At 59.7% G+C, this 23,167-nt stretch overlaps 1 protein-coding gene and 1 long non-coding RNA gene across 2 annotated transcripts; both read right to left on the bottom strand.

Annotated features, from left to right (window-relative positions):
- Positions 1–1,623: 1,623 nt before the first annotated feature.
- On the bottom strand, positions 1,624–19,616 carry LOC132321564 (maestro heat-like repeat-containing protein family member 2B). The gene is made up of 34 exons (XM_059835056.1): positions 19,573–19,616; positions 18,924–19,063; positions 18,103–18,225; positions 17,409–17,574; positions 16,908–17,006; positions 16,266–16,417; positions 15,733–15,876; positions 14,871–14,940; positions 14,646–14,759; positions 14,090–14,163; positions 13,629–13,748; positions 12,698–12,805; positions 12,343–12,502; positions 11,917–11,957; positions 11,489–11,630; positions 10,713–10,765; positions 10,166–10,273; positions 9,840–9,959; positions 9,532–9,654; positions 8,543–8,704; positions 8,194–8,316; positions 7,810–7,877; positions 7,312–7,447; positions 7,111–7,206; positions 6,538–6,642; positions 6,189–6,312; positions 5,136–5,236; positions 4,553–4,705; positions 3,852–3,997; positions 3,442–3,604; positions 2,949–3,145; positions 2,196–2,333; positions 1,893–2,004; positions 1,624–1,737 (listed from the first exon to the last, which is right to left on the bottom strand). The coding sequence occupies exons 1-34, from the start codon at positions 19,586–19,588 to the stop codon at positions 1,699–1,701; spliced, it is 3,936 nt and encodes a 1,311-aa protein (XP_059691039.1). The 5' UTR covers positions 19,589–19,616; the 3' UTR covers positions 1,624–1,698.
- A 1,174-nt stretch (positions 19,617–20,790) lies between these two features.
- On the bottom strand, positions 20,791–23,063 carry LOC132321562 (uncharacterized). Its single transcript, XR_009484789.1, has 3 exons — positions 22,700–23,063; positions 21,517–21,642; positions 20,791–21,280 (listed from the first exon to the last, which is right to left on the bottom strand). It is a non-coding gene; the product is annotated as an uncharacterized LOC132321562 (long non-coding RNA).
- Between the last annotated feature and the right edge of the window lie 104 nt (positions 23,064–23,167).

Below are 23,167 nucleotides of genomic sequence, written 5' to 3' on the forward strand. Positions count from 1 at the left end.
GTGCTGTGCCGTCGGTTTCAGCCACTCTGTTTTAGTGTCTTGGAGGCTGCACCCCCACGAGCCAGCCCCGTTCAAGAGCAAACGTGTGCAGGTCCATGCATCTGGACTCTGCTCTCCTCGCCTGTCCTCTTGCAGTGTGGAGGAAGGTTACTTTAATAAAGTGAGAAGCCTCTTCCATGGCTTAGTCTGCTCCTCTCTGGTTACACCCAGGGATGATCTCCAGGGACTCCACTCTGCAGGGACCTCTCTCCCCATGTCTCTGGCTTCTTGGTCCTTTGCTTTCTTTCAGGAGATGCAGCTGAACCAAGGCGTCTGGTCCGTGCGAGCGGCAAGTCAGGGGGAAATAGGAGTTACCGGCAGGGCTGAGAAGCTCTGTGGGGTTGGGAGGAGGCTCAGACCGTTTGAGGGCAGCGCAAAGCCCGATGTGCAGGGAGCCAGGGCTCACACGTGCCTCAGACTGACCTGCAGCAGTGGGGCAGGACATGGGTCCCTCTGAGCCCCCCTCATACAAATGCCTGCTGCTGGAGAAGGTCCAGCTCAGTCGCTTGCCCCGTGCCTGGCACACTCACCTCCCAGGACTACCAGAGCCCTCAGCACAGCTGGTGCCCAGGGAAACCCCCAGCACCTCGGCCCTTGCTGGTGCCCCCTCCACAGCAGGACCCTCCCCAGGCCTGGTGTTCCACCCAGTCAGGGGCTTGACTCCCTCTTCCAGCTCCAGCCCCACCTCTGTCAAGGAACGTGACTGTGCAAGGCAGGAGCACGTGTTTGAGCAATCTTTGCAGGGTCTTCAGTTAGGAACACAGGGATGGTGGGACCCCCGGGACAGGGGACCAGAGGCTTACATGGGCTCACAGCGGGGCCAGGGTGCCCAGCAGCCTGAGGGATGAAACTGCATCTCTGCTGGTGGGCTCCCTGTGTGGAGCTGCCCCTGCCCCACGCAGATGTGCCCAGGCCCGCCGGGGCTGGGGACCAGCACCAGTGGGGCCTGTGTTAGTGGGCAGGGGTCTGATGGGCCAGCCAGAGCCCTCTGCTACACTCTGTCCCTCTGCTCAGCCCCTGAGCCATAGCTGACCCTTTAAGATCCCCCCGACATTCCCTACTTGTCCCCCAGTGCCACCCTTCTGCCCCCTGACCACACCCCTCTAAACTGCTGTGCCTCCCTTGGTTCTCCCCACCCATCCTCCAGTGCCCCCTACTCCCCCCAGTGCCCCCCTTTTCCCCTGATACCCCCCCACTCTGTCCCTGGGCAAGTGCTGTGGGGGGGCCCAGCATGGCAGGACACCGGGGAGGGGAAAGCCTGCTGTGGTGGTATGGTCAGGGTGTTCCCTGGGCTGTTCCCTGCACCAGCCCTTGCTGGTGCCAGAGGTGGTCGTGCCGTGGTGGGAGGGGTGGCAAGGGGATCCCCATGGGCAGTGGGAGGGCACGGCAAGGCCCCAGGACCCCATGGGGAGACCCCTGCTCTGGGGTCTGTCCCGGCATGACTGCGTTGTGCCCAGCCCACGAAGATCCGGGAGGGGCCATGCAGCTGGCAGCCCCCAGCCTCGGTGTCACCCACATGTGGTCCCGCCAAGCACAAGGGTGCCATCGGTGGAAAAAAGATACACTGCCCTTTAGGCATCTTGTGCTGAGCTTTATTTAATTAACTCCTTGGTGCTGGCTGGGGACAGGTATCGTGCAGAGACTCCTCTAGCGCCTGCTTCACTCGCGGGTCCTTGTTGTGCTGCAGTCCCAAGAGAGCTGGAAGGACACAGGCAGTGCTGTGGGGACCTGGTCCTGGCCAGGCGCTCCCCTGTCTGCTCCGCTCCAGGGATCTTCCCACAAAAACAGACGTCCCAAGGAGCCGGATCTCACTAAAACCCTCTGAACCCTTCCTTCCCCACCCCCTGCCTTACCTCAGCAAAGAAGGCTGTAGCTGTCACCCGCAGCTTAACTGAGCAGGAATCCAGCCATGGGAAGAGGGTCTGCTTCAGACAGGGCGATAGAAGCCCAGCATGGACCAGGACGCTGCGCAAGGGAGCACAAGCGAGGGACACACAGTTACCCAGGAAGGCCAGGTTGCCAAAATTCATGTACACCAATGCAGATACTATTCTTCAGCTCAGGACGGCTTCCCAGGCATGCTGGAAGGGTCCTGCAGGCATTTCCCTGGGCACAGCCCCGCAGGAGGCAGCCATGTGCATCCCTGCGACTCTTACCTGGTCAGGAGACGCACCCCATCAGAATGGGTCAGGGGGTCTTCAAGGAGAGCCCACGCTGCCCGATTCATGAGCAGCCGCATCCACTTCTCTGCCATGCATTTGCCTAGCACCAACTCTAAAGCCATAAGGAAAACCCTGGCAAAAGAAACAAAACACAAACCCAGTCAAAACACAGTCAAACAAAACAAGAAAAAAATCAAAACAGCAGCAGCACCACAAAACCAAAGAAAGATCAAATCACTGCAGTTTAGGGGAAGATTTCTCTTTAGCAGAGCTAAATACCCCGGGAATGATGCTTCGTAGACTGCAGCTAACGACACTGGCATTTTCATCATGCCCCAAACCCACTGAAGCAGAAGAAACTCCACGCCCCTGGACTGACTCCATGCTAGAGAACCAAGGCAACACCTAATACCTCTTCCCACCAGCATTTTGTGAAGAATGATGCCATTGCCCGCAAGAGTCACGCTCCCCCCCGGTGGGGGTCCGCTGAGGGAGTGCAAAGCTATCGTGCATGCAAGGGTATGCAGAAGGCAAGATGACAGCCGTCCACAGCACGAGCTGTCTCAGACCTTCCTGCCTGGGAGCTGGAGTTTCCCCATGAAGGAGCAGAAGTAAACCCAACCACGACGAGCAGTTTGCTCATCTAGGAAGCGGGGCAGGCAAAGCCCTCCCTCAACCCCACAAAGGCACGTGCCTTGGCGAGGGGAACCGAAGCCAGCCCCTCCATCTGCCCCTTCGGCTCCTTACCTGCACGGCTTCTCCTCAAGCACCTGGCCCTTGAGGAACAGTTGTCTTCCGCCTTCTCCCAGGGGGGAAAGCAGCCGCTCCTCGCCCAGGGTTTCGCTGGCCCACCTCAGGAGGCTGGGAAGGAGGTGGGGAAGCAGCTGCCTGAGCTCCTCTGTGCTCCTCAGGGCAAGCACCACTTCGGAGATGGCACGGGTGATCTGCAGAGAAACGTGACCAAGAAGCCCCTCTTCAGGCAAGGCCTTTTCCCACCAGCCTGGTTCCCCTGCCTGCCTGGGGCAGGGGGGTTACTGTCCGCAATTGTCACTTCTGCGACAGCCTTGTGGCTCAGGAGCACAACACTGTCCCAGCTCCCCACACTGCTTGAGGCCGGCCCAGCACAGCGCCCTGGGAGTCTCCAGGGGCATCTGCAAAGGGCACCTGACTCCCCCTTTTCCGAAGCAGGAGTTACAAAGCAGATGCAAAGCTACAGAAACGTGTCTGCCATTGAACGTACCATCAAAGTCTCCAGAGCAGTCTCATGGTTGTGCCACTCACAAGCGGAGGAGTTGGTCCCCAGGCAGTTGTTTCGTGCTCTGTTTAGTTTCTCCACTAAGCACCTCAGGACCTGAATGCCAATGGTGCTTCTCCCCAGGCTCCTCCACAGCTCCACCACGTCACTGCAAGGGAACAGATGTTCACCCCTGAGCCCGTATCTTCGCAGTCCTGCAGTGCCCTCAAACCTTCTCCTCCTCTGCAATGGGGCTTACAACGCCCCAGTCACGGCAGAGACACAAGCACACAGTCTTGCAACACTCAAGATAGCTCAGGCAGAAAAAAGACCTGCTTCTTAACTGGGCCACCCCAGTGCACGCAAGCTGTGGGGTCTCTGTTTGACTACAGTGGGGAAGTGGCTGGTGCACGTACCTGTCCATGGGCAGACCTTTCCGGAGGAGACTGCTGATGACGGGCTCCTGGTGAAAGTGGGCGAGGAGAAACACGGCCCAGAGCAGGAAGGGCCTGTGGGTGCTCTGCCGCATGTAGGTGCAAAGGGTCTTCAGGATTTTTGGCACCTGAATGGAAATGGAGGAGAAAGAAGGGCTCGGTGCATCCTTTACCCCCTCCTGCGGGGCCCAGACACAGTCATTCAGCACAGGAGCAGTGCCTGCTCCATTGAGACAGAGTCCAGACCTAGCTTGAAACCTCACCCCTTCCACCCTGCCTGGCCCTGGCTCACGTCTGGAGCTGGGTGTGCTCTTGGCAACTGTGCACACGTACGCACACATGCACGCGCTCACACGCACAGACTCAGTCACTGCATGTGCCTGGGCCCAACCGTACGAGCAGCTGCGTGCCCTTGTGCACACAGAGGACACGGGCACGTTTCACACCCAACGCTTGAATAACTCTCCCCACATGTGTGTAGCGATGCAAGAGCAAAACCAAACACGCTCTTTGAGACCCTGAAGTCGCCTTGCAGGGCCTCTGCAAGGGCACCTGACTCCTTCAGCAGCCCCTTGGCTCGACACACAGGTGGCATTTCTTGAGCCTGTGCCAACTGCACAGGGTGTCGTTAAACAGCCAACAGGAGCAAAGACAAAGTCAAATGGGAAAAAGGTCGCCTTTACCTCCTGGACTATTTCCTTCCTGCATTCCACCAGGAAGATGAACACCCACTTCCATAGTGGCTTCACACACGTGGGTGTGACGTGCAGCAAGCTGGGCAGGACCGCAGTCAGAAAGTCCGTAGCCTGCGCTGGAGGGATGCACTTGCAAACAGCCTGGAGAGAAGTCAGGAACAAGAGAGACCACGTCACAGCTCTGCTCCAGCAATTCAGAATGGAAAGGAAACTTGACAGAACTGTTAGTTCGGCAGTCGTGCAGGGGGCAATCACTTTTTCCTCCTGCTATGCATACAGTGCTGTTTACATCTGATGCAGCTACCCGATTGGGAAGTGTCGCCCCCCATGTTGTTTGCTTATTATGTACCAAATTTGTATTCTGACAAGAGCAATCACACACGCACACATATACGGTATCTGCTCCAGCATGCCTGAAGGACAGTCTTGTCTCAAAGCCTCCTGCTACTTGCTAACAACAGCCATCCTGGACAGCTTGCTCTGGACACAGCGAGGGACGCTGGAGGGGAGCAGGGAGATGTGCAGGAGCCCAGGAGCTGGGCCCCCACCCCGCTCTTTTGGGGCCAGTTACCTTTGCTATTTTGGCGCAGGTCTGCACGGTGTCTGGGCTGTTCAGCTCCTCACCAAGGCACCTGATCTCATCTGCCTGAGGCACCACCTCCATGGTCCTGGCTGGAACAAACACCAGAAGAAAAGGGGAGTCATGCCCACAGAAAGGCAACCTCTGGCCCTAGATACTGCTAAAGGAGAACCCAGGGGGTGGCAGTGAAAGCCACAGGGAAACCCAGGGCCCTCCTGAACTCGGTGCAGCAGGATTTCCTGAGCCCGATAAATGGCTGACAAATCCCGGGCTGGAAAGAGCCCTCTTCCTCCTCGAACCATTTGTTGGGGCTTCAGGGTTTCAGCAGCTACTGGCCTCTGATCCCAGCAGCTGTGTCCCCTGTTCCCACACAGGCCACCATTGTCTCTGGGAGGCAGGAAACCTCCCCGTGACTGCCTCAGCACAGGCAGACCCTGCTGCCTGAAGAGGAAACGGTTCAAACACAACCCTTTGCGGCACGCCCCGGGCCTGCAGTTCAGATCCCTCTTCCCTGCCCAGTTTGCTCTGGGCAGCAAATTGGTTTCCTCTCTTGTGCTCAGCAGGAGAGTTCTTCCCTGGCGGCGATGAGTTTGGATAGTTTGCCTGGGGAGCTGCCTGTCTCTCCAGGCTCAAGGCAGGGAGCAAGGGGGAAGGCACCCTCTGGAATGTCAGGGGCCTCATCTGAGCGAGTTGTCTGACCACCCTCTGTCTCTCCTGGAACATGGAGGGGGGCAGACATGGAGGGGGACAGTCCCCAGCATTGGTGGCAATGTCCTGCTCTCAGACAGCAGTGGGGGATGGCCCTGACCAACCGCACACATGCGCTGCGGAGGTGGGACTCAGCGACCCTCTCCCAGGGATCCTTCCTGACATGTCCAGGGAGGCAGAGGGCTAACAGGGTGGGGGCACAAAACCAGCCAAGCACGTTGCCTCCCGCTTCCCTCCTGGGGACAGGGCCTGGCCCTGCAGGATCCCAGTGGTGCCAGGCCGGGAAGGGAGGGAGGATCAGGCTGAGCAAGGCTGGGAAGCGCCCACTCTCCTTACCTTGCATTTGGAGAAGGTAGCCAAGGCAGACCCATGCCCTCTGGCGGGACGTGGCCAGGCAGTCGCTGGTCAGAGTTGCCAGCAATCCCACCAGGGAGCCGAACCGCTTGCAAGGACGTCCTCTCTGCAGGGCAGAGCAGCAGGAAAAGGGTCGCAGGCAGCCCCAGCACCCGCTCGCTTCTATCGCCCATCCTGCTCCCTGAGCAGCGACCGGGCAGAGGGGCAGGCAGAAGGGCTGCCCCGTAATCCCTGGAGCCCCAAAACCCAGCACCCAGTTGGGCAGGGTTCCCTTCTGGGGCCATGAATAGTGGGAAAAGGGCGCCAGGGCACGCGAGGGGGCTCTACTCACCATGAGCTCGAATCGCTCCTTGCAAGCTCCCAGCACATGGGCACAAACCTGCAGGGCTCTCTCCCGCTCCCATTCGTTGGCTGAGGTGAGCCAGCCCTTCAGGACCTGAGGCAGGGTGCATCTCTCTCACAACAGGCATCTTTCTCTCCCGGAGATCCCTCTCCAACTCCCTCCTTCTCTGGCCCCTTCCCAGTGCCAACCCCAGCCCCACCGAGCACTGGCACTGCTGCCTCCACTGCCTCGCTCCCTCCAGCTGCCTCTGCCCTGAGGCTGCTGTTGCTACACTGCCAGCGTCTCCCCACTCCAGCCTTCCTCCAGGCTGCTCTCAGCCAGCTCAGGGCTGGCTCTGGGCTTTCCCTCCAACAGGGCCCACTGCTCTGCCTGGCCTGAGGCTGCAGTGGCCGGGCGCTCCCGTCCCCCAGCTCAGCCCCTGGCCCCGGCCAGACGCACAGCCTCAGAGCAAGGAGCCAAAGCCCCACATTCCCGCAGGAAAGGTATCCACCTCCTAACACCCTCTAAGGCCTCCACTCTCTGCCCCTGAAACACTTTCCCTCTTGCCCCACGGCTACTCACATGGACCATGTCATCAAAGCAGGCAGAGGTCACCTCTGCCTCCAGAAAGGTTTCTAGGAGATGGCCCAGATCTTCCACGCATCTCCTGTGCAGAAGCTGAAAGCAGGAAAGCAGAGCTGAGGTTCTGCATCATGGGGGCTGCCGGGGCGCACTGAGGTGGGATCCTGACCCAGGGGTGGGCAGGCACTGGCCAGCGGGTACCTGCATGTTCACAGCTGCCCTCACTGTCTTCCTGCCCTTTTTCATCTGCTCCTTGGAAGGACAGGACAAGACAGTCTGGCAGCACACTGCCAGCAGCTTGTGATTTTCCTCCCGCCTCAGAGGTGGCCTCAGCTTGCTGGCCAGAGGAAAAAGGAAGAGAAAACACAAAGGAGATTTACTGTCTCCAGAGTGGCTCAAACCACATCTGGGTTCCTCCTAATCGAGGGCCCCAAATCCAACACACCCCCGCCCACGCCAGCAAGCACTGCCTTCAGCGCCAGCAATTCCTGCCTCCTCCCAGGCAGCAGGCAAACCCCTGCCCCCAGGTTAAGGAACCCCGGGGGCTCCCTTCCTGTGGGAGACACCCGACATGGGGGACACCCTCCCACTCCACAGCCCCAGCAGCTCCCGGCCCCATGCTCAAGGCCACTGGGGCTGCCCCAGCCAGCTGGGATGGGGCACACTGGGAGTCCCCACAGCCCGGGGAACAGACCTCACCTCAACTCCTCCAGGGCCTGGAACACTCCATACACCAGGGAGTCCCAGGGCTCCCCCTTGATCCAGTCCTGCAAGTCCCAGAGAGAGAAGCACAGAGTTGGCAGGGGCACGAGACAGCCCTCCCGCCTCCCCTGGGGACAGGCTCTGCTGCCAGGCCTGGGCAGACACTGCCCCGTCACCCCCACGCATCCCCAAAGGCACTGCAGGAGGGACCCTGCTCCCCAGCCACAGCCACCCAGCACCAGCACTCAAGAGCCCCACCAGCTCCGGACACAGCTCCAGGAGCTCACGTGAAGCCCAGAGACCATCGTGCCTCTGGGGTAACGAGTCCGATGGCACAGCCCAAAACTCCCCCATGCGACCGCCCCGGCTACAGGCACTCACCAGCAAGGTCCACGTTGCCTCCTGCTTTAAGGACAGCTCAAAGCTGCCGCAGTCGCCCACAGCCTGGATGGCACAGCTGACCTCGGTGATGCTCTGCACCAGGGCGAGCTTGAGCTGCAAGTCCTGAGGCCAAAGAGAGCAAAGCACCCCTTCAACTCTTTGAAGGGCTGAGAGGTGGAAGAAGAGCATGGGCAGGGGAAACCCATGGGGGGCTGGATCTGGACGTTGAGGACAAACCCTTCCTTGGGAGATCTTTAGAAAGGGACCGTCCACCTCGGTGCACCCCAGCCCCAAGGGGCTGAAGCTGCGACACCCAGGCATCCCTGCCCTGTGTGCCCCATGCTCCTACCCTCTGTTTAGCTCTGGAGAGCCGCAGGATGTTGCCCACGATTTCTTTATCCACGCGGGTGAGCAGCTGCTCCTTGGGGGCACGCAGTGCAATGCCGCTGTAGGTGCACATCAGAGCAGCACGAATGGCCTGGGCGCTCTCCATCTTCTGCTGCTGCTGGACCTGTGTCAACAGAGATGCCCTGAGAGGTCAGCCCCGGGACTCTGGCAGGCTCCTGCGGCAGGCCCTGCCCTGCACCCTCACCAGCTCCTTGTTTCCCTGGGCACCTCCCAGCAGCTCCCCAGGCCACTCCTCGAGCTGCGAGTTCCAAGGCCAGAAGTTGTTCCCATCCCACAGCTTGGGATCTCGCATGGGGATGGGGATGAGGTACAGCCAGCATCGCACACACTGCTGGCTCTTTTACCACTGATTTGAGAGGTCGGGGAGCTGCCTGGAACCTTTCTGTGGAAAGGTATCTGACAGAGCCTGTCACGGTCCTGCTCAGACACGCAGCCCGTGCTCGTCAGGGGTGCAGATGAGCCCACTCTGCTCACCTCCCCAGGCCAGGCTGCACCGCTCTCTCTGTAGGGCCCTGCCCTGCCCTGAAAGGCTTCCCCACAGCCCCCAGGTGGGGAGCAGAGCCAGCGAGACTTCACCAGGCTCCTGCTCTTGGCCCTCAGCTTTGGGGAAGGGTCAGAGTGTCACACCGTGCCCACCCCCTTGTCGCCAGCTCCTGCTGAAGTTAAGTCAGGGGCAAGGTGGCTGCAAGCAAGCAACCGCTGCAGCTGCCCCAGCTGGGTGGCTCTGATCCACCCGGTGTCAAACCCCCTCCTCTCCAAAGACACCTCAGGGGCCCCAATGCCAGGACGTCCCCTCTGAAACAGAGGTCTCGGCTAGCTCTTACACGAATGCTTATCTAAAGGCAGCTGCCACAACTTGGCTGCTGCAGGTGTAGAAGTGAAAGAAGGCCAAAAAAGGAAAGCCAAACAGGGAAACCCTGGCTCCTTTACCTTCCAGCCCATGGAAGTCTGATAAAACCAGCCTCTGGTGAAAGCGGTGGAGAACATGTTCACCGTGTCCAAGACCAGATGGAAGTGGCTCTCAGCCGTGTGGGACACAACAGAAATCATTCCCTGCAACCACAGAGAAACAGGGAGTTGGCTCCAGCCCAGGCACTCGGCCATGGCCAGCAACAACGGCCAGGCAGGACATTGCGGCAAGGGGGAAATGGCAGCAAGGGGGAAATCGAGGTCTGGAGCAGCCCTGCCTCTCCCCCAGGAACAGGCAGGGGATGCGCAGGACAGGAACATCACCTCACCTGGGCTTCAGACAGCTGCACAGGGTTTGTCTCCTGCAGGAACCTCAGCACCTGCCCTTGGACGTGTCTGAGATCCTGACAAGCTGCCAGCACTGTCCCAAGGGCCTTGTACAGGAAAAGCTGCAAGAGAGGAGGCCACGTCCGAGATGTGGTCATGGACCGACCTGTCAGGAAAGGTCTGGCCCCAGACAGACCCGACCACCCCTGGTGGTAGCCAGCCACTGGAGTAGCCCAGGGAGGTGCATTTTGGGGGCAAGAGAAGGGGAAGCAATGAAAACCGCCTGCGTGGGCAGAGCCCCAGCCCTGGCGCGGGGCAGGAGACACACCTTCTCCCAGGAGCCGGGGGCAGAGCTGCCCAGCTGCTGGCTCAGCTCCTGGCTCAGGCCCATGGTCCAGGCCCTGTCCTCGATGGGCTCCAGTGACGCTCGCAGGAACTGTGGGGAACAGAGAGGAAGCGAGTGTTCCCCTGCCCTTGGCCAGGATGCTTTCTACGCTCGCATGTCCCGGGACACTGCTGAGGGGAGCTACTGGGAACGGCAGACTCTTCCCCTGCCCCACCCAGCCCTCTTTTCACCAGCCTCCCTCTTCTCCTAACACCTCAGGCGAGACCCTCCCGGCATGCCAGACATAGAGGAGGAGGCAGTGCTAAGGCGTGTGCCACAGCGATAGAGGGCATTAGCCATCAGCCGTGGCACGTGCGCAGACAGCAGCTCCTCTGAGCGGGCAGGCACCTACTGCGGGGGGAGGCACAGGGCACTCAGGAGGTGCCCCCAACTCCTGCTGCCTACACAGGCAGCCCCGAGCTTCCTCCCACAACTTTGTCTGTTCCCTCTTCTCCCCCTCTATTTGTGACACCCCCCAAGGATGCTGTACCTTGAGCACACAATGCTCCCACTCTGCAGAGTCCAGGGACCTCTTGGTTTTCCCTAGAAAGCAAGAGGAAGCAAAAGCCGTCGCTGCTATTTAAGCTCACACCAAAGACGAGCCCTGTGGTCTCCTCTGCGGTCAGACCTCCCAACATTCCCAGGCCATCAGGCTAGAAAGGGCCTACAAGCACCTACACCAAAGCCCTTGTGAGGCCAAAGACACAGGAGGGATCCCAGGGACATTTGTCAGGGCCACTGATTCAAGCTGGGCAAGGACGTGCTGTCCACAACAGATCCCCACTGCTTGACTGCAGCTCCCAGAACAACTCCGACCACTGCGTGCCAGCGTGCATTGGCAACACACATTTTCTCCTTAATGACCCACCACTTTCTGCCCATTTGCAGCTCTTCTCCCAGGCTATTGCCAAGGACAGCTGCTGCAAACCTGGCCTGGCCTGGCAACTTGGTTCTCCAAAGCCAGGGGCTGCACCCCCTCCAGGAGCACCAGTCCTGTCCCTCCCCCAAACACCATCCCGGCCAGGACATGGGGGTGCCGCCAAGACCTGCCCTCCAAAAGGACATCAACAGCCCCATCCATCCCCTGGGCCAAATCGACACTGGGGGACGGCTGCCCCCAGCCTCAGCTTTGGCTCCCTGGAAGGGGAAAGGCTGCAGAGCAAGTGCTGGGGAACTGGGGACAATTCTCCTCCGTCACGCTGGGAAGCTGCATTTTCCTGACCCCCTTCCCTCCCCCCAGCCTCTCCCTCCCCACCCGCACTTTACCTTCCAAGTACTGCAGCAGGAGGGGGATCTCGGTAGTCCACACCACCCCCAAGGCTCGGTGTATCCTGCCATGCAGGGCCTGCAGCAGCTGCAAGGCAGCGACTGCACGTTCGCCGCTCTTGTGAGGAGCTGCTGCCACCACCTAGGCGAGGGCAGGAGAGAAGGGTCACTCCTGCCACCAGAGCTGCAGTTTTTCCCGGGAGGGAGGGAGGGAGGGATGGAGGGATGGAGGGAGCTCGATGCCGCTCCTGCACCCGGGGTGCTGCTAGCCCCAAGAAAGGAGTGGGATACCGGACAGGCCCAGGCAGTCTCAGGCACACTGCCTCCTCCTTGGGGGATCCTGGCACGGGCCTCAACAGCATCTCTGCCCTGGGCTCCCCCACCACCCCTGGCCAGAAAAGCTCTTTCCCCCGGGCCCCACTACTCACCAGCAGTCGAGCCAGCAGGGCCTGGGGAGCCGGCAGCCGGGCTGTGGGGAGGAAGAAAGGCTAGGTGAGCCAACGAGCCCCTGCCATGCCGTGCCCATCGCGCCTCCGATGCCCCACACAGGGCTGAGGGCTGAGAGCAGCTGTGCTGCCACGGCGCTGACCCGGGAGAAATCCCCAGGGCTGCCCAGCACGGGACGAAGGCAGCTCCAGCATGGCCAGGAACAAGCCCCGGCTCGCCAGGAGAGTGCTGCGAGCAGGAGAGACGGGCCTCTGCGCTGGGCAAGGGGCAATGCAGGGCAGAGCCCCTCGTGCCCAGCAGCAGAGCCTGGCTCCGCCCTTTGGTTCTCCCAGGCTTCTGCTGAGGGCTGGCAGGGTGCATGTAGACACAGACTGGCCAAGCCCCTGGCTGAACCCATTAGCTTCTACCTCGCTCCTGGGAGTCCACGGCGTCAGGCTCCTCCTCGTCTTCTTCACACCCTGCGCGCTCCCGTCTCTCAACTAGGGCTCGGAGACAGCGGGAGAGCGGGATCAGCATGCCGCTGTACTGGGCTGGCACTACGTACTGCAGCAGCCTCGGCCACAGGAGCTGCAGAGAAGAACCAGGCAATTCACCACATCAGCATTTCTATTCAGCTCGAAGACAAAAGTGACAGTCTGCTTTTCCCTGAGCCTTGTGTGCTTCAGCACATGTGAGGGGAGAGGTTCACAGCGTGGGGAAGCACGAAGAAAAATGTCCTGAAGGCAAGAAGTGGCCACAGCAGCAGGGCACAGGGTGACTTACTTTGGTCATCCCTCTCAGAGAGACGTCCAGCGAGCCCAGGATGTCCACACACAGGGCTCGAAGAGCTCCTTCCTCCGGTGTTACCCAGGCAAAAAGGCCTCCTGCCACCTGTAAGACAGAGTTGGCAAAACCCCTGTTACTCTCAGCTCCCGACCGACAAGGCTCAGGCATGGCCTCACCAGTGCTCCTGCGCCAACCTCCCAGGAGCACTGACCTCCAGAAGGAGGACAAGAACGGCCAGACCCAGCTCGGGAACCACTTCCCAGACCCTGGGAAGGACTAGAAAGCCCTGGAGCAAAGCAACACGCACAGATCCCCCGGTTGGAGGGAGGCTCTAGCCAGAGGGAAGGTCCTCAGCAAGTCAGCAAAAGGCTCAGCCATGCCCATCCTTCATCTCCTGGGCACCCAGATGGAAACACTCACCAAAGGGACTGCCAGACGGCCTGTCCCCTTGCCAGAAGGGATGCGGGTCCCCAGACTGCTATTGGATGGGCAGGGCATGCTTTGGAGGGCCAGAGTATAACACCACAGAAAGATCCTCTAGCCAGGCCCATCTGGCTGCAGTGGCTGTGTTTTGCTGATTGTCTGTGAGCACTTAAGGATGGAGGATGTCCTGTCCCTAGAAGACCCCTCCCTTTGCAAGGCAGCTTTGCTGAAGGTGTCTGTGGGCACAGCTCAGCCTGTGGGGTGCGCAGGCAGACCCACAGTCCCAGGTGGCACGCCCGGGTGCAAACCCTCATCATTCACTGACGTCTCCACCAACATCAGCACACACACACACGAGGAACAGCCATTTGCAGGTCATTCCAATGGCAGCGCCGGCGCTGATGGCCCTGCAGCGTGGAGCTCTCCATGCTCAAGGATGCCTGCAGAAGCTCTCAGCACAGGCCAGGCACTGCTGGAAGCCCCAGGTGTCTCGCTCTGCCCTTACCAGTCTGCCTGAGGTCCGGCTGAACTCGCTGAAGATGTGCCCCACCACATCCCATGCCCAGCAGCTCTGGGAGCCGGAGCTGAGCAGCTCCCGGATGAACTCCAGAACTGCCCTCCGCACCTGCCAGGGGAGAGCGTGGTTACGGTCCTCCTGTTCAAAATCCAAAGGGAAGCCGCCTTTGCTTGGGGGCAGCCTCTGTGGCTCGCGGAGAGATGACAAGCGCACGGCAGAAGCTTTCGCTCCGGCCATCAGGGCTGGGCTTTAGCACCAGGCTGGACGGGCATTTGCTCCACAGAGCACAGCGACCTCCCTGCTCCACTCTGCCAGCTCTCCCCAGGGAGGAGCCATCACCCACTGCCTGGGCAATGCGCCGGCACTTCCCCAGGCACCCCAGCTCTGCCCTGAGGGAAAGGCTTCCTCTGCCTCCCCTGGTGGCACTGTCCCTTCCCAAACCAGCTCACCTGGGCACTGGGGTGGTTGCACACTGACTCCACGGCCTCCACCACCTGGGGCAGCTTCTCTCTCACTGCAGGTGCTGGAAGAGATATGGAGAGGTGTGCATTGAGGCAGAGCCCCAATGGCAGAAGCTTCCAAGTTTTTCGCACACCAACGGGACAGAAAAGCGGGGCCTGACTCTGACTTCACAGGAGGCAGCGGCATAGCCAGAGCGACTCCATTTCTAGAGGCACAGCTGTTTTATAGGGACTGAAAGCTATGGTAATATGGTAACACAGAGCACGTGAGAAATGACTTGGGTACAAGCAGCTCCTGTGCACACCAGTCCACCCGCCCACCCACCAGCCTGCCCGTGTTACTGAGCTTGGAGCATCATCCCTGGTGTGCCACCATTTCTAACTGCCGGAGGAGAGCTCGAGCCCTGTCGCAGGGCGTCAGCTCGGCTGGGGGACCCGCTCTTTGCAGCTCCTTTTGGGTGCAGGTGCACCGCTTTCAGCCCATTCCTGCTCTCAGCCCAGCAGCCCCAACCCCTGCCTTCTGTCCCTGGCCCATGGCACTGACCGTCAGAGTGGGCCAGCGCTCCCAGCAGGCCCAGGGCTGCCACGCGACCGGCCTTGCTCCCACCGCTCTCCGGGGAGTGCAGAAACATGCCCGTCTCCTCAGGGCATATTCGTGCTGCAGGGAAGAAATCGCATTCTGCACTAGCAGGCAGCTGCCTCTGACTGCCGAGGACAGGGAGAGAGCCGCCACAGCACGACGGGGGATCGCCCAGTCTCCTCTCCTTACCCTGCAGCGCGATGCAGCGGGGAAGTTCTGCCTTAGGGGCCAGGCCAGGCTCTTTGGTCACGTCAGGGAGCTGTGGGAACAAGGTCTGTTTTAAAGAAATCTGCATCAGCATTGAGGGGGACTGAAAAGAAAGGGTGCTCTCTGCCCTCCTCTCCCAGAGTCCTGCTGCGACTTGGCTGAGAGGGAAATCACTGTGGGAACAGGGCTGCCCCTCAGGCCCATTCCGAACAGCCAGGATCAGGCCTCCTGCAGCCTTAAGGAACCTACGTGGCACCTGTCTCACAAATCCTGGCGTGTTCCTGGCCTGCAGGAAGGTCTGTGAGACAACGGGGGAGGAAGAGGAGGCTAAAGCTACCTAAAGGCACATCTGGGAGAAGGGGAGTCCCTAACAGCAGCTCCCAGGGAAAACCACAAACCCTCGTGGATGGGGCTTCTTGTTTGCCCTCCCCTCAGAGCAGCATCGGCAGGGTCTCTTTCCTCTGAACAGAGCCCGCTGTTGACAACTCCGTTTCCCGGCACTTCCCACTCATCAGACCTCAGCCCTCACTGGACGGGACTGGACACGGCCCTGGGCATTAGGGCAAAGCTCTTCCCATGCACAGAGCCCTACAGAGATGGCAATGCCTCCCTTCCTGAGAAGACGAGCCCGGGGGACTCTTGCCTCCCTTCTGGCCCCTCCCCGCATTTCTCTTTTCTTGCCCAAAGAGTGAGGGGAAGTCTCAGGCCTCCTCTGCTCTCCCCCTCCCTGTTCCTTCTCTAAGGCCTTCCCAGCTCCTCCTGGCACCCCACAGCTCCCCAGTGCCTCGTGGCACTCGCGCAGACCCACCCCAGCAGCCACGCCGGGCCCTGCGCAACACCTCACCTTGTTGACCCGGGAGGTGTCTCGGACCTCCTGAGATTGGTGCAGCAGCCAGAGGAGCTGCTCCCAGGCATGCTCGCGGTGCTGCTCCTCACGCAGCAGGACCTCCATCATGGCAGCCACTGCCCTGAGCACAGCCTGCTTGTCCTGAAGAGGGAAGGGAGAGGCTCTGCTTGGAGGGCTGAAGGTCTGCCTAGCACTCAGCATCGCCTGCACACCAGTCTGCCCTTCCCACTGGGAGGGGTTTCCCTTTCCCTTCTGCCCTGCAGCAGAAGGGCTCACTCCAGAGGAGAGAGAGCAGTTCCCCACGCTCGCACCCCAGCCCTCCCTGCAGAAAGGCCCCAGGACTCAGCTGCTTCCTGCCAGAGAGCCTCCAGCCCCAGGCACAGTGACAGCAGGCTCCCGGCCTGGGATGCTTTCTCATTCAGACTGCTCCCTCCCCTCACCCCTCTGCTCACACCCCACCAGCCACAGACAGACCCACCAACGTGGACATCCCCGCTGTGGCCCCAGGCGTGGAAAGCAGCACTTCTTACCTCTTCTTCCTCGCAGCCCAGCCAATTTACCAGCGCGTAACGGAAGACTGGGTAAATGTCTTCACAGAGCTGCGCTTCCACATTGCGAGGGAAGGGGCATTGCTCCCGGCTGCCGAAGTATGTATTGACCCCTTTTGACCATTGCTCCAGAACTGCACCAGGAGAAAGGGAAGGGCAGCACGTGAGAGTCTGCAGCAGGGACGGTACCTTGCACCCTCACCCAAGCCTGCTCTAAGGATGGTCCCAGGCTCGGCAGGGCTCAGCCCAGGACCAGATCTGCATCTGAGGCCAAGCTGTGCCCTTGAGGTGTCTGGTTTCAAACACCCCACTGTTTCTCTCCTCCTCCCCATCCTTTTCCTCCTCAATGGCCTGTTCCCCTCCAGTATTTCCCAGGGTAAACAGGGGAACAGAAGCCATGGGAAGGGACCCAGGAGTTCCCCTGTGCAGCACCGTCACGTCCTACCCACAGAAACCTCCGGGGCTTCTCCCGCTCCTTCTGCACACTCACAGCGGTTTGGGATCGCCAAGGCCTGACCTCACTGTGGGCTGACACCTGCCATGTTCCCTCTGAGATCACATGGAGGCATCAACGGCCACCCCAGCCCCTGACCCTGGGACCCCAGCTAAGGAGGGGACACTCACCACTGCAGACGGCGCGCAGGATCCGGCCGCTCCCCACCCGGCTCAGCATGGCACGCAGGGCAAGCAGCGTCATTCCCACGAAGGGGATGCACCGCAGGGCTGCAGAGAAGGCAGGGACAGAGGGACCGAGAGGGTCAGTGAGAGACACGGGAGACTGGGGTCGATCCCTGGCAAGGCTGGGGCTGCTGGGCCATGTGGGACATGCCAGAGGGTGTGGGGAGGGCTGCCTTCCCCAAGGGGGACACAGGAAAGCCCTTTAGGGAAATGGGGAGGACAGTGCGGGGCAGAGACCCTGCGGGTTTGTCTCCAGTGGGTTCCCACCCTCCAGGAACCAGGACTGGGCTAGTAAGGCAGAGCTGCCGGCCAGCCCTGGCACAGAGCAAGGAGGCATGGCGACTTCATAGCCCCCCAGTTCAACACAGAGCCTTCAGGAAGGGGGAGGGTGCTTTCTCCCCGTTATCACAGACCCCTACCCAAACCAAGAGGCCCAGGGTGCCGTACCGTAGCTGCGGGCCATTTTGCCCAAGGTGAGGAGCACGATCTCATCAGGGACCTTCCCCATGGCCTTCAGGTGGCTCTGGAGCTCAGACATGACAAAGTGGAAGCGGGAGCGGGCCAGAGCCACCAGGACGTCGCTAGCAGCCATCTTCACATCATCTGTCACACCCTGAAAAAGTGCCACAAGTTAAACACTCCCGAGAAAAAGGCTGAGGCACTCGGACAGGCTGAACGCCCCTGCCTCACCTGCAAGACCCCACGGGGCAGTTTGCTCAGACCGGGCGCCTGCTGCCTCTTGTACCCTGGGGTAGGCGAGCAGCTCCCCAGTGAGACGAGGGAGGCTTTTCCCTAGCACAGCCCTGTGCTGCTGCCTTCTCTCCCTCTCTGCAGAGATGCCAGGAACAAACTGTCACAGACTCAAGGACCCCCTGGGGCCTCTCCACGGGGCTGCTGGGCTCCCAGGGCTGTTCCTCAAGTGAGCTTGAACCCAGCTCTCGCTCAGTTAGAAACAGCCCCGCGTCCACCTCTCTGCACTACTCTCTGCATCTCCTCTTCAAATTCCCTATAAGGAGGAGTCCCCTTCGGACCTCCACTGGGTCTGAATAGTTGAGGAACATCTCTGTGCTGCTCTGGATTTCCCCAAAAACCAGGGCCAGAGGCAGGCTGCTTTGGCGGCCTTGAAAGAGAACAAGCTCACCTGGGCTGCTCGCATGTCACTGGACACCTCTGCTATCAGGCGGTTCACGACACCGCTCTGCAAACTGCCATCGTCTCCTTGCAAGAAGCTCTCCAGCTCCCGGTATGTCTCCACTCGGTCACCCTGGGGACAGACCACACATAGGAGTGATGGGACTTGCTTTGCCCTCGTTGCCAGGGACCCACGAGAGAGACCTACTGCCCCCCAAATCATCTCTCTGCCACGGGCACGAGGTACGAGCTGCAGGCATCGGTCAGGACAGCCATGGGGAACGGCAAGATCTTCCACGGCACCTCTAACACTACCAGAGAGCCAGACAGGGAGGTTGATTCCACCAGGGTAAAGGGCCATGCGGGAGCCTAGGAAGTCGTTCCTGAGGATGGGGGATGGTGGAGGTCAGACGGACAGTGCCAGGCGAGGAAGGGGAAGATGTGGGAATGAGACCAGTCCCTGAGGAGGGGGAGCCATGAACTCCCTGCACCTTGGGGCACAGTGTCGCTCCCCTCGCACAGGCAGGAGCCCAGGCGCTGGGACAGTTCTGGAACCAAAGCTAAGGTGGGGCCTTGAACACTTGGGCAAAGGTGCTGGAGAGATGCTGGGATTTATGCCAGAGGCTTTGCCTTGTCCAGGAGAGCACTGCAAGCTCCCAGGGAAAGGAGGGAGGGAGCAGTGGCATTAGTCCAGCTGGAGCAGCAGGATCGGCGCTTGGGGACGAAGCGCCTGCAGGAGGGCAGAGGTGCCATCAGGCGAGATCCCCCTCTGCCACGGCACCTGGGGAAGTCAAGGGCTTGGAGGGGAGCCCTCGAGCCCCCTTGTCTCACCTCATGGTCTTGCAGCCGCTTTAGCAGAGAAGCCCCACTAGCCACAAAGGTAGTAACGGCTTCAGGGACAGCCTTCTTTGCCCTGCCTCCATCCTCAGGATGTGCAGGTCTGGACTGAGAACCAAAGCACGGGCAGAGAGCTGGAAGAAAAGAAAGAAATCATTTTGCTGGCTGCAGGGCTTTGCACCAGGGAGGGGGGAGGATCTTCCCAGCCCCTCCCAGCACTAACAGCCCGTGCTGGGCTGTACTGGCAAGAGGGCAGTCAGTGGGACAAGGGAAGGGAGTCTTCCCCTCACTGCGGCACTGGGAAGACCGCACTGGGAATACCACACTGGGGGACTGGATCCATTCTGGGCTCCCAGTGACAGAATGGCAGCAATGCGCTAGAGCGAGTCCAGCACGGGGGCCCCGAGCTGGGCGGGACATGGACATGGGACCCTGCAAGGAGGCGTTGGGAGGGCTGGGGCTGGGCAGCCCCGACAAGAGTTGGCCGGGCCAGGTCGTCTTTGAGCAGTCCCCAGATGCCCCACGGAGGGCAGGGAGAGGATGGAGCCAGAGCCCTCTCGGAGGTGCCTGGCAGCAGGATGAGAGGTGACGGCGACGCAGGCCCCAGCAGGCAGCAGCCCCCAGCCCCCCACCACCGCCTCACCTCTGAGTGCTCTCATCCTCCTCAGGGCAGCAGGATCCCCCAGATGGATGCACTGCTCTCTCTGGGTCCTCCTCCTGCGAACGCCATGAGAAACTGGGGCAGCACCAGCCCATTGGGAAGATATAGAGCCTGGCCATTGTGACACCCGTGCGGGGCGCGGCGCCTCACAGAGGGCTGCTGTGACACAGGGACACGTGCTGGGGACACGCTGCGGGGCGGGGACCAGACACGCAGCACCCTGCGGATCCCCACAGGCCCCGAAATGCAGGATTTCCCCATTCTCCATCACTTGAACTCACTCATGGTCCTCGAACAGTTCTAGCAAGGACCTTCTCCCGAGAGCCCTTCCCAGCCCCGTCCCCGATCCACGTCCCCCTCCAGGGACCCGAGGCCACCGGAGCAGTTTGTGCCACCGCTCACAGCCGCACGGCGTTACTCAGCCATCTGGAAAGCCTCGCTGGCACCCAGGGCCTGAGAGCATCAGGCCACAAGCCTCCAGTAAACACACACGGCAAAGTTTCTCCCCATTTTCCCATTTTCAGCCCAGAACATCAGCACTGATGGGGGGCCCCAGCCCAGCCTGTCTGGGCCCTCGGGGCACAGCTGCTCCTGGCCCATCCCGCCCTGCGGGCCGTGCTGGGCCTTCTCAGGGGAAGGCGCGGGCCCTCGCCCTGAGGCCTCGCAGCACGAACAGGCGGAGGGTGCCCAGCCCAGCCCCGGTCGGGCGCCCTCCTGCTCCCTCCCTCAGTGCCAGTGTCACCGAAATCGGGAATGAAACCCCTTCACACTGGTCTATTAAAGAGCAGGCATTACTTCATTCGGCACCGGGTGCGTGGGGGATCTCTCCAGCCAGCATGCACCCCGGGCTGAAATCATGACAGGGATTTAAAACAGGTGACAATGTTAGTTACGCCTACTGCTCCTACCCCTTAACTAACTATTGGTTAGTACCTTTCTTACTTCATCTTACAGATACAGTTCCAATTCCCTACGCATGCCCAGAGGGGAGGGGGCTTATTTGGGTTGGGGGCGTTTTCTAGCTAGGACGTGTGGGTTTCACATGACAATGAGGCAGGTCAGCCTTAAAACAGTTTTGGCACTCCATTCTATTTTCCTAGACTTCGACCTTGTGGTAATCCTTACTGTTAGTTAGTGGAGACAGTTTTTAACTGTAATTTTATGTCTAAATACCAGGTGCACGCATTACAAAGTATCTTCTTCACATTATTTCCATTCCTTTTACACTACTTTGACCCTGCGTTTCAGGATGTTCTGTAACACCAGCACCAGGCCGAGCCACTGACTGCGGGGGCCTGGGGTTGCGGCCGTCAGCTCCTGCTGAGGCGTAGGAGCCCCCAGGTGCGGGGGGGCCTGGCTCTCAGCCTGCAGAGAAGTGGCCTCACCCTCAGCCTGCGGAGAAGTGGCCTGTGGAGAGGGTCCAGGTCGGGCCGGTGCCCTCCCCTGCCCCAGCCTTACTTTCAGGGGCGCAGCGTGATGCTGTGTGGTTACGCACGGGTGGGCCGGGAGCGGCGAGGGGCTTCTGCAAGTAGGTTCCCAAGAGCTCAGTTACTGTGTTGCTCCTCTTCCATACTGCCCCTTCTGCCTTCCGTGCAGCGGATCAGCCTGGGGCTGAGTCAGGTGGGGCGAGACCTTGGCTGTCCCAAACAGGTATTCCCCCCTCGGGGCAAGACGTCTTGGTGCCAGGCCTCTGCAAAGGGAGGACAGACTCTGGGTTGGAAAGGGCAGAGCCAGCCATCAGAGGGATCCCTCTCTCTCCAGCCAGGTCCCCCGCAAGCCCCTCTCCGGCATCAGGGAACTCCAGTCCAACGCCAGGCTCCAAAACCTGATTCTGTCTCACGAGGAGTGTCAGAGAAGTCCCCTCTTCCCTGCCCCGGGCTGGCCCTGCAGCCGGGGGAAGCACCTTCCCTGTTTGGAAGTACTTACCAGGGCGGCTGCCGCTGCAGCTCTTGCTGCTGCCTGTTGGTCTCAGTGACGTGCTTGAATATGTCCCAGCCTGCTTGATGCGGCTCCAGCCTTTCCAGGACCCGGACCGCTCCTGGAGAAAGGTGGCTGCAACAGCAGGAAAAAGTCATCCCTCAGCTTCTGCTGGAGACCCCTTCTGCCTCCACGCCCGTCCGGCCTCTGCACCCACCCACTCCTCCGTCCACCCACACTTTCGCCCCGTGGTGAGTTTTAGGCCTTGGCTGTGGGGGGAACCCTGGTCATGCCCATGTTAGGAGGAATTGGGTACACTTGCTTACTCTTTTATTACATGAGCAACAAATCACACACACACACAGAATCACAGAATCACCAAGGTTGGAAAAGACCTGTAAGATCATCAAGTCCAACCATCAACAAAAAGAAAAACAAACAAACAAAAAAACCCAACACACATCACACACCGCCATGCCCATTAAGCCATGTCCCGCAATGCCACCTCCACACGTTCCTTGAACACCTCCAGTGAGGGTGACTCCACCACTTCCCCGGGCAGTTTATTCCAGTGTGTCACCATTCTCACAGTAAAGACATTTTTCCTAATGTAGATGAACAGCAGAAAAGCTTTGGAGAAAAGCACTTCTTCAAATCTGTTATAAAGCTGTTATCTTCAAAAGCTACATACTTATTGGGAAGAGTTGAAGAGATGATTTAAAGGGAATATGTGAGGGAGAAAAAATAGTCTGTCAAGACTTATACCTCCTGTGCTTTCTGCTGATTGTTGTATAGTGTGCAGCACTACATCAGTGATGACACCATGACACTGTGGTGCACTGTGCTGCAACTGGGGAAGAGCAGTCCCTGGGCACTGCAGACGGTTTTCCTATGCACGATTATTACTGTGTTTGGATATGGTGTGGTTATGTGAGTAGGGAAAGAAATACCGGTTCAGTGTGGTACAGCCAGGGATGGAGGGAAAAGGAACGAGGATCAGGGCAGGTCGCTCATGTGGGGATGAGGCAGTGGTTTGTTTGGGGGCTTAAAGATCTCTTCTGAGATGGAGATGGGGCTGTGTGTGCTTGAGACTGAGCTGAGGGATTCCTGTGAGGTGGGGGGGGGGCAACTGATCGCAGTGTGAATCTTGGCTGCATTGGAATTGAGTCTGGTGGTTTCCTGCATCAACAACCTTTTCTGCTGTCTTCTGGAGGTAAGAGCCAATTGAGGTGGAATCTCACTGTGACTGTTGGTGCTGAAGTTCTCATCATAGCCTAGTCGGAGAGCTCTGGAGGAGACAGGGGAAGTGTCTTCTTCCAAAAGTTTGGCAGCTTACTGATTTGCTTCCTCACAGTTTATATGGTACACAGGGCAGGCAGGAGACCATCTGATGCCTCAAGGCTTTTATGCACGACCAGGTGAAAGCCTTGTCCAGTGTCCGGAGACAACTTCACACAGCCACAGCTCCGGCCGCGTGACGTGTGCCCAGATATCTCGGGACAGTTGCTGGAATGGGGAGGGAAAATGGTGGTGGAAGTTTCCTGCTCTCTAGTAAATCCTTGTTATCATCACATTGCTTGTTTTGCTTTTTCCCCTACTGTACATTTCCTGGTACCACCGCCATCATACACTTTTTCTGGGACTTACAAAATACTTTCCT

The sequence above is a fragment of the Gavia stellata genome, unplaced genomic scaffold (genome assembly GCF_030936135.1).
Source record: "Gavia stellata isolate bGavSte3 unplaced genomic scaffold, bGavSte3.hap2 HAP2_SCAFFOLD_91, whole genome shotgun sequence".
NCBI lineage: Eukaryota > Metazoa > Chordata > Aves > Gaviiformes > Gaviidae > Gavia > Gavia stellata.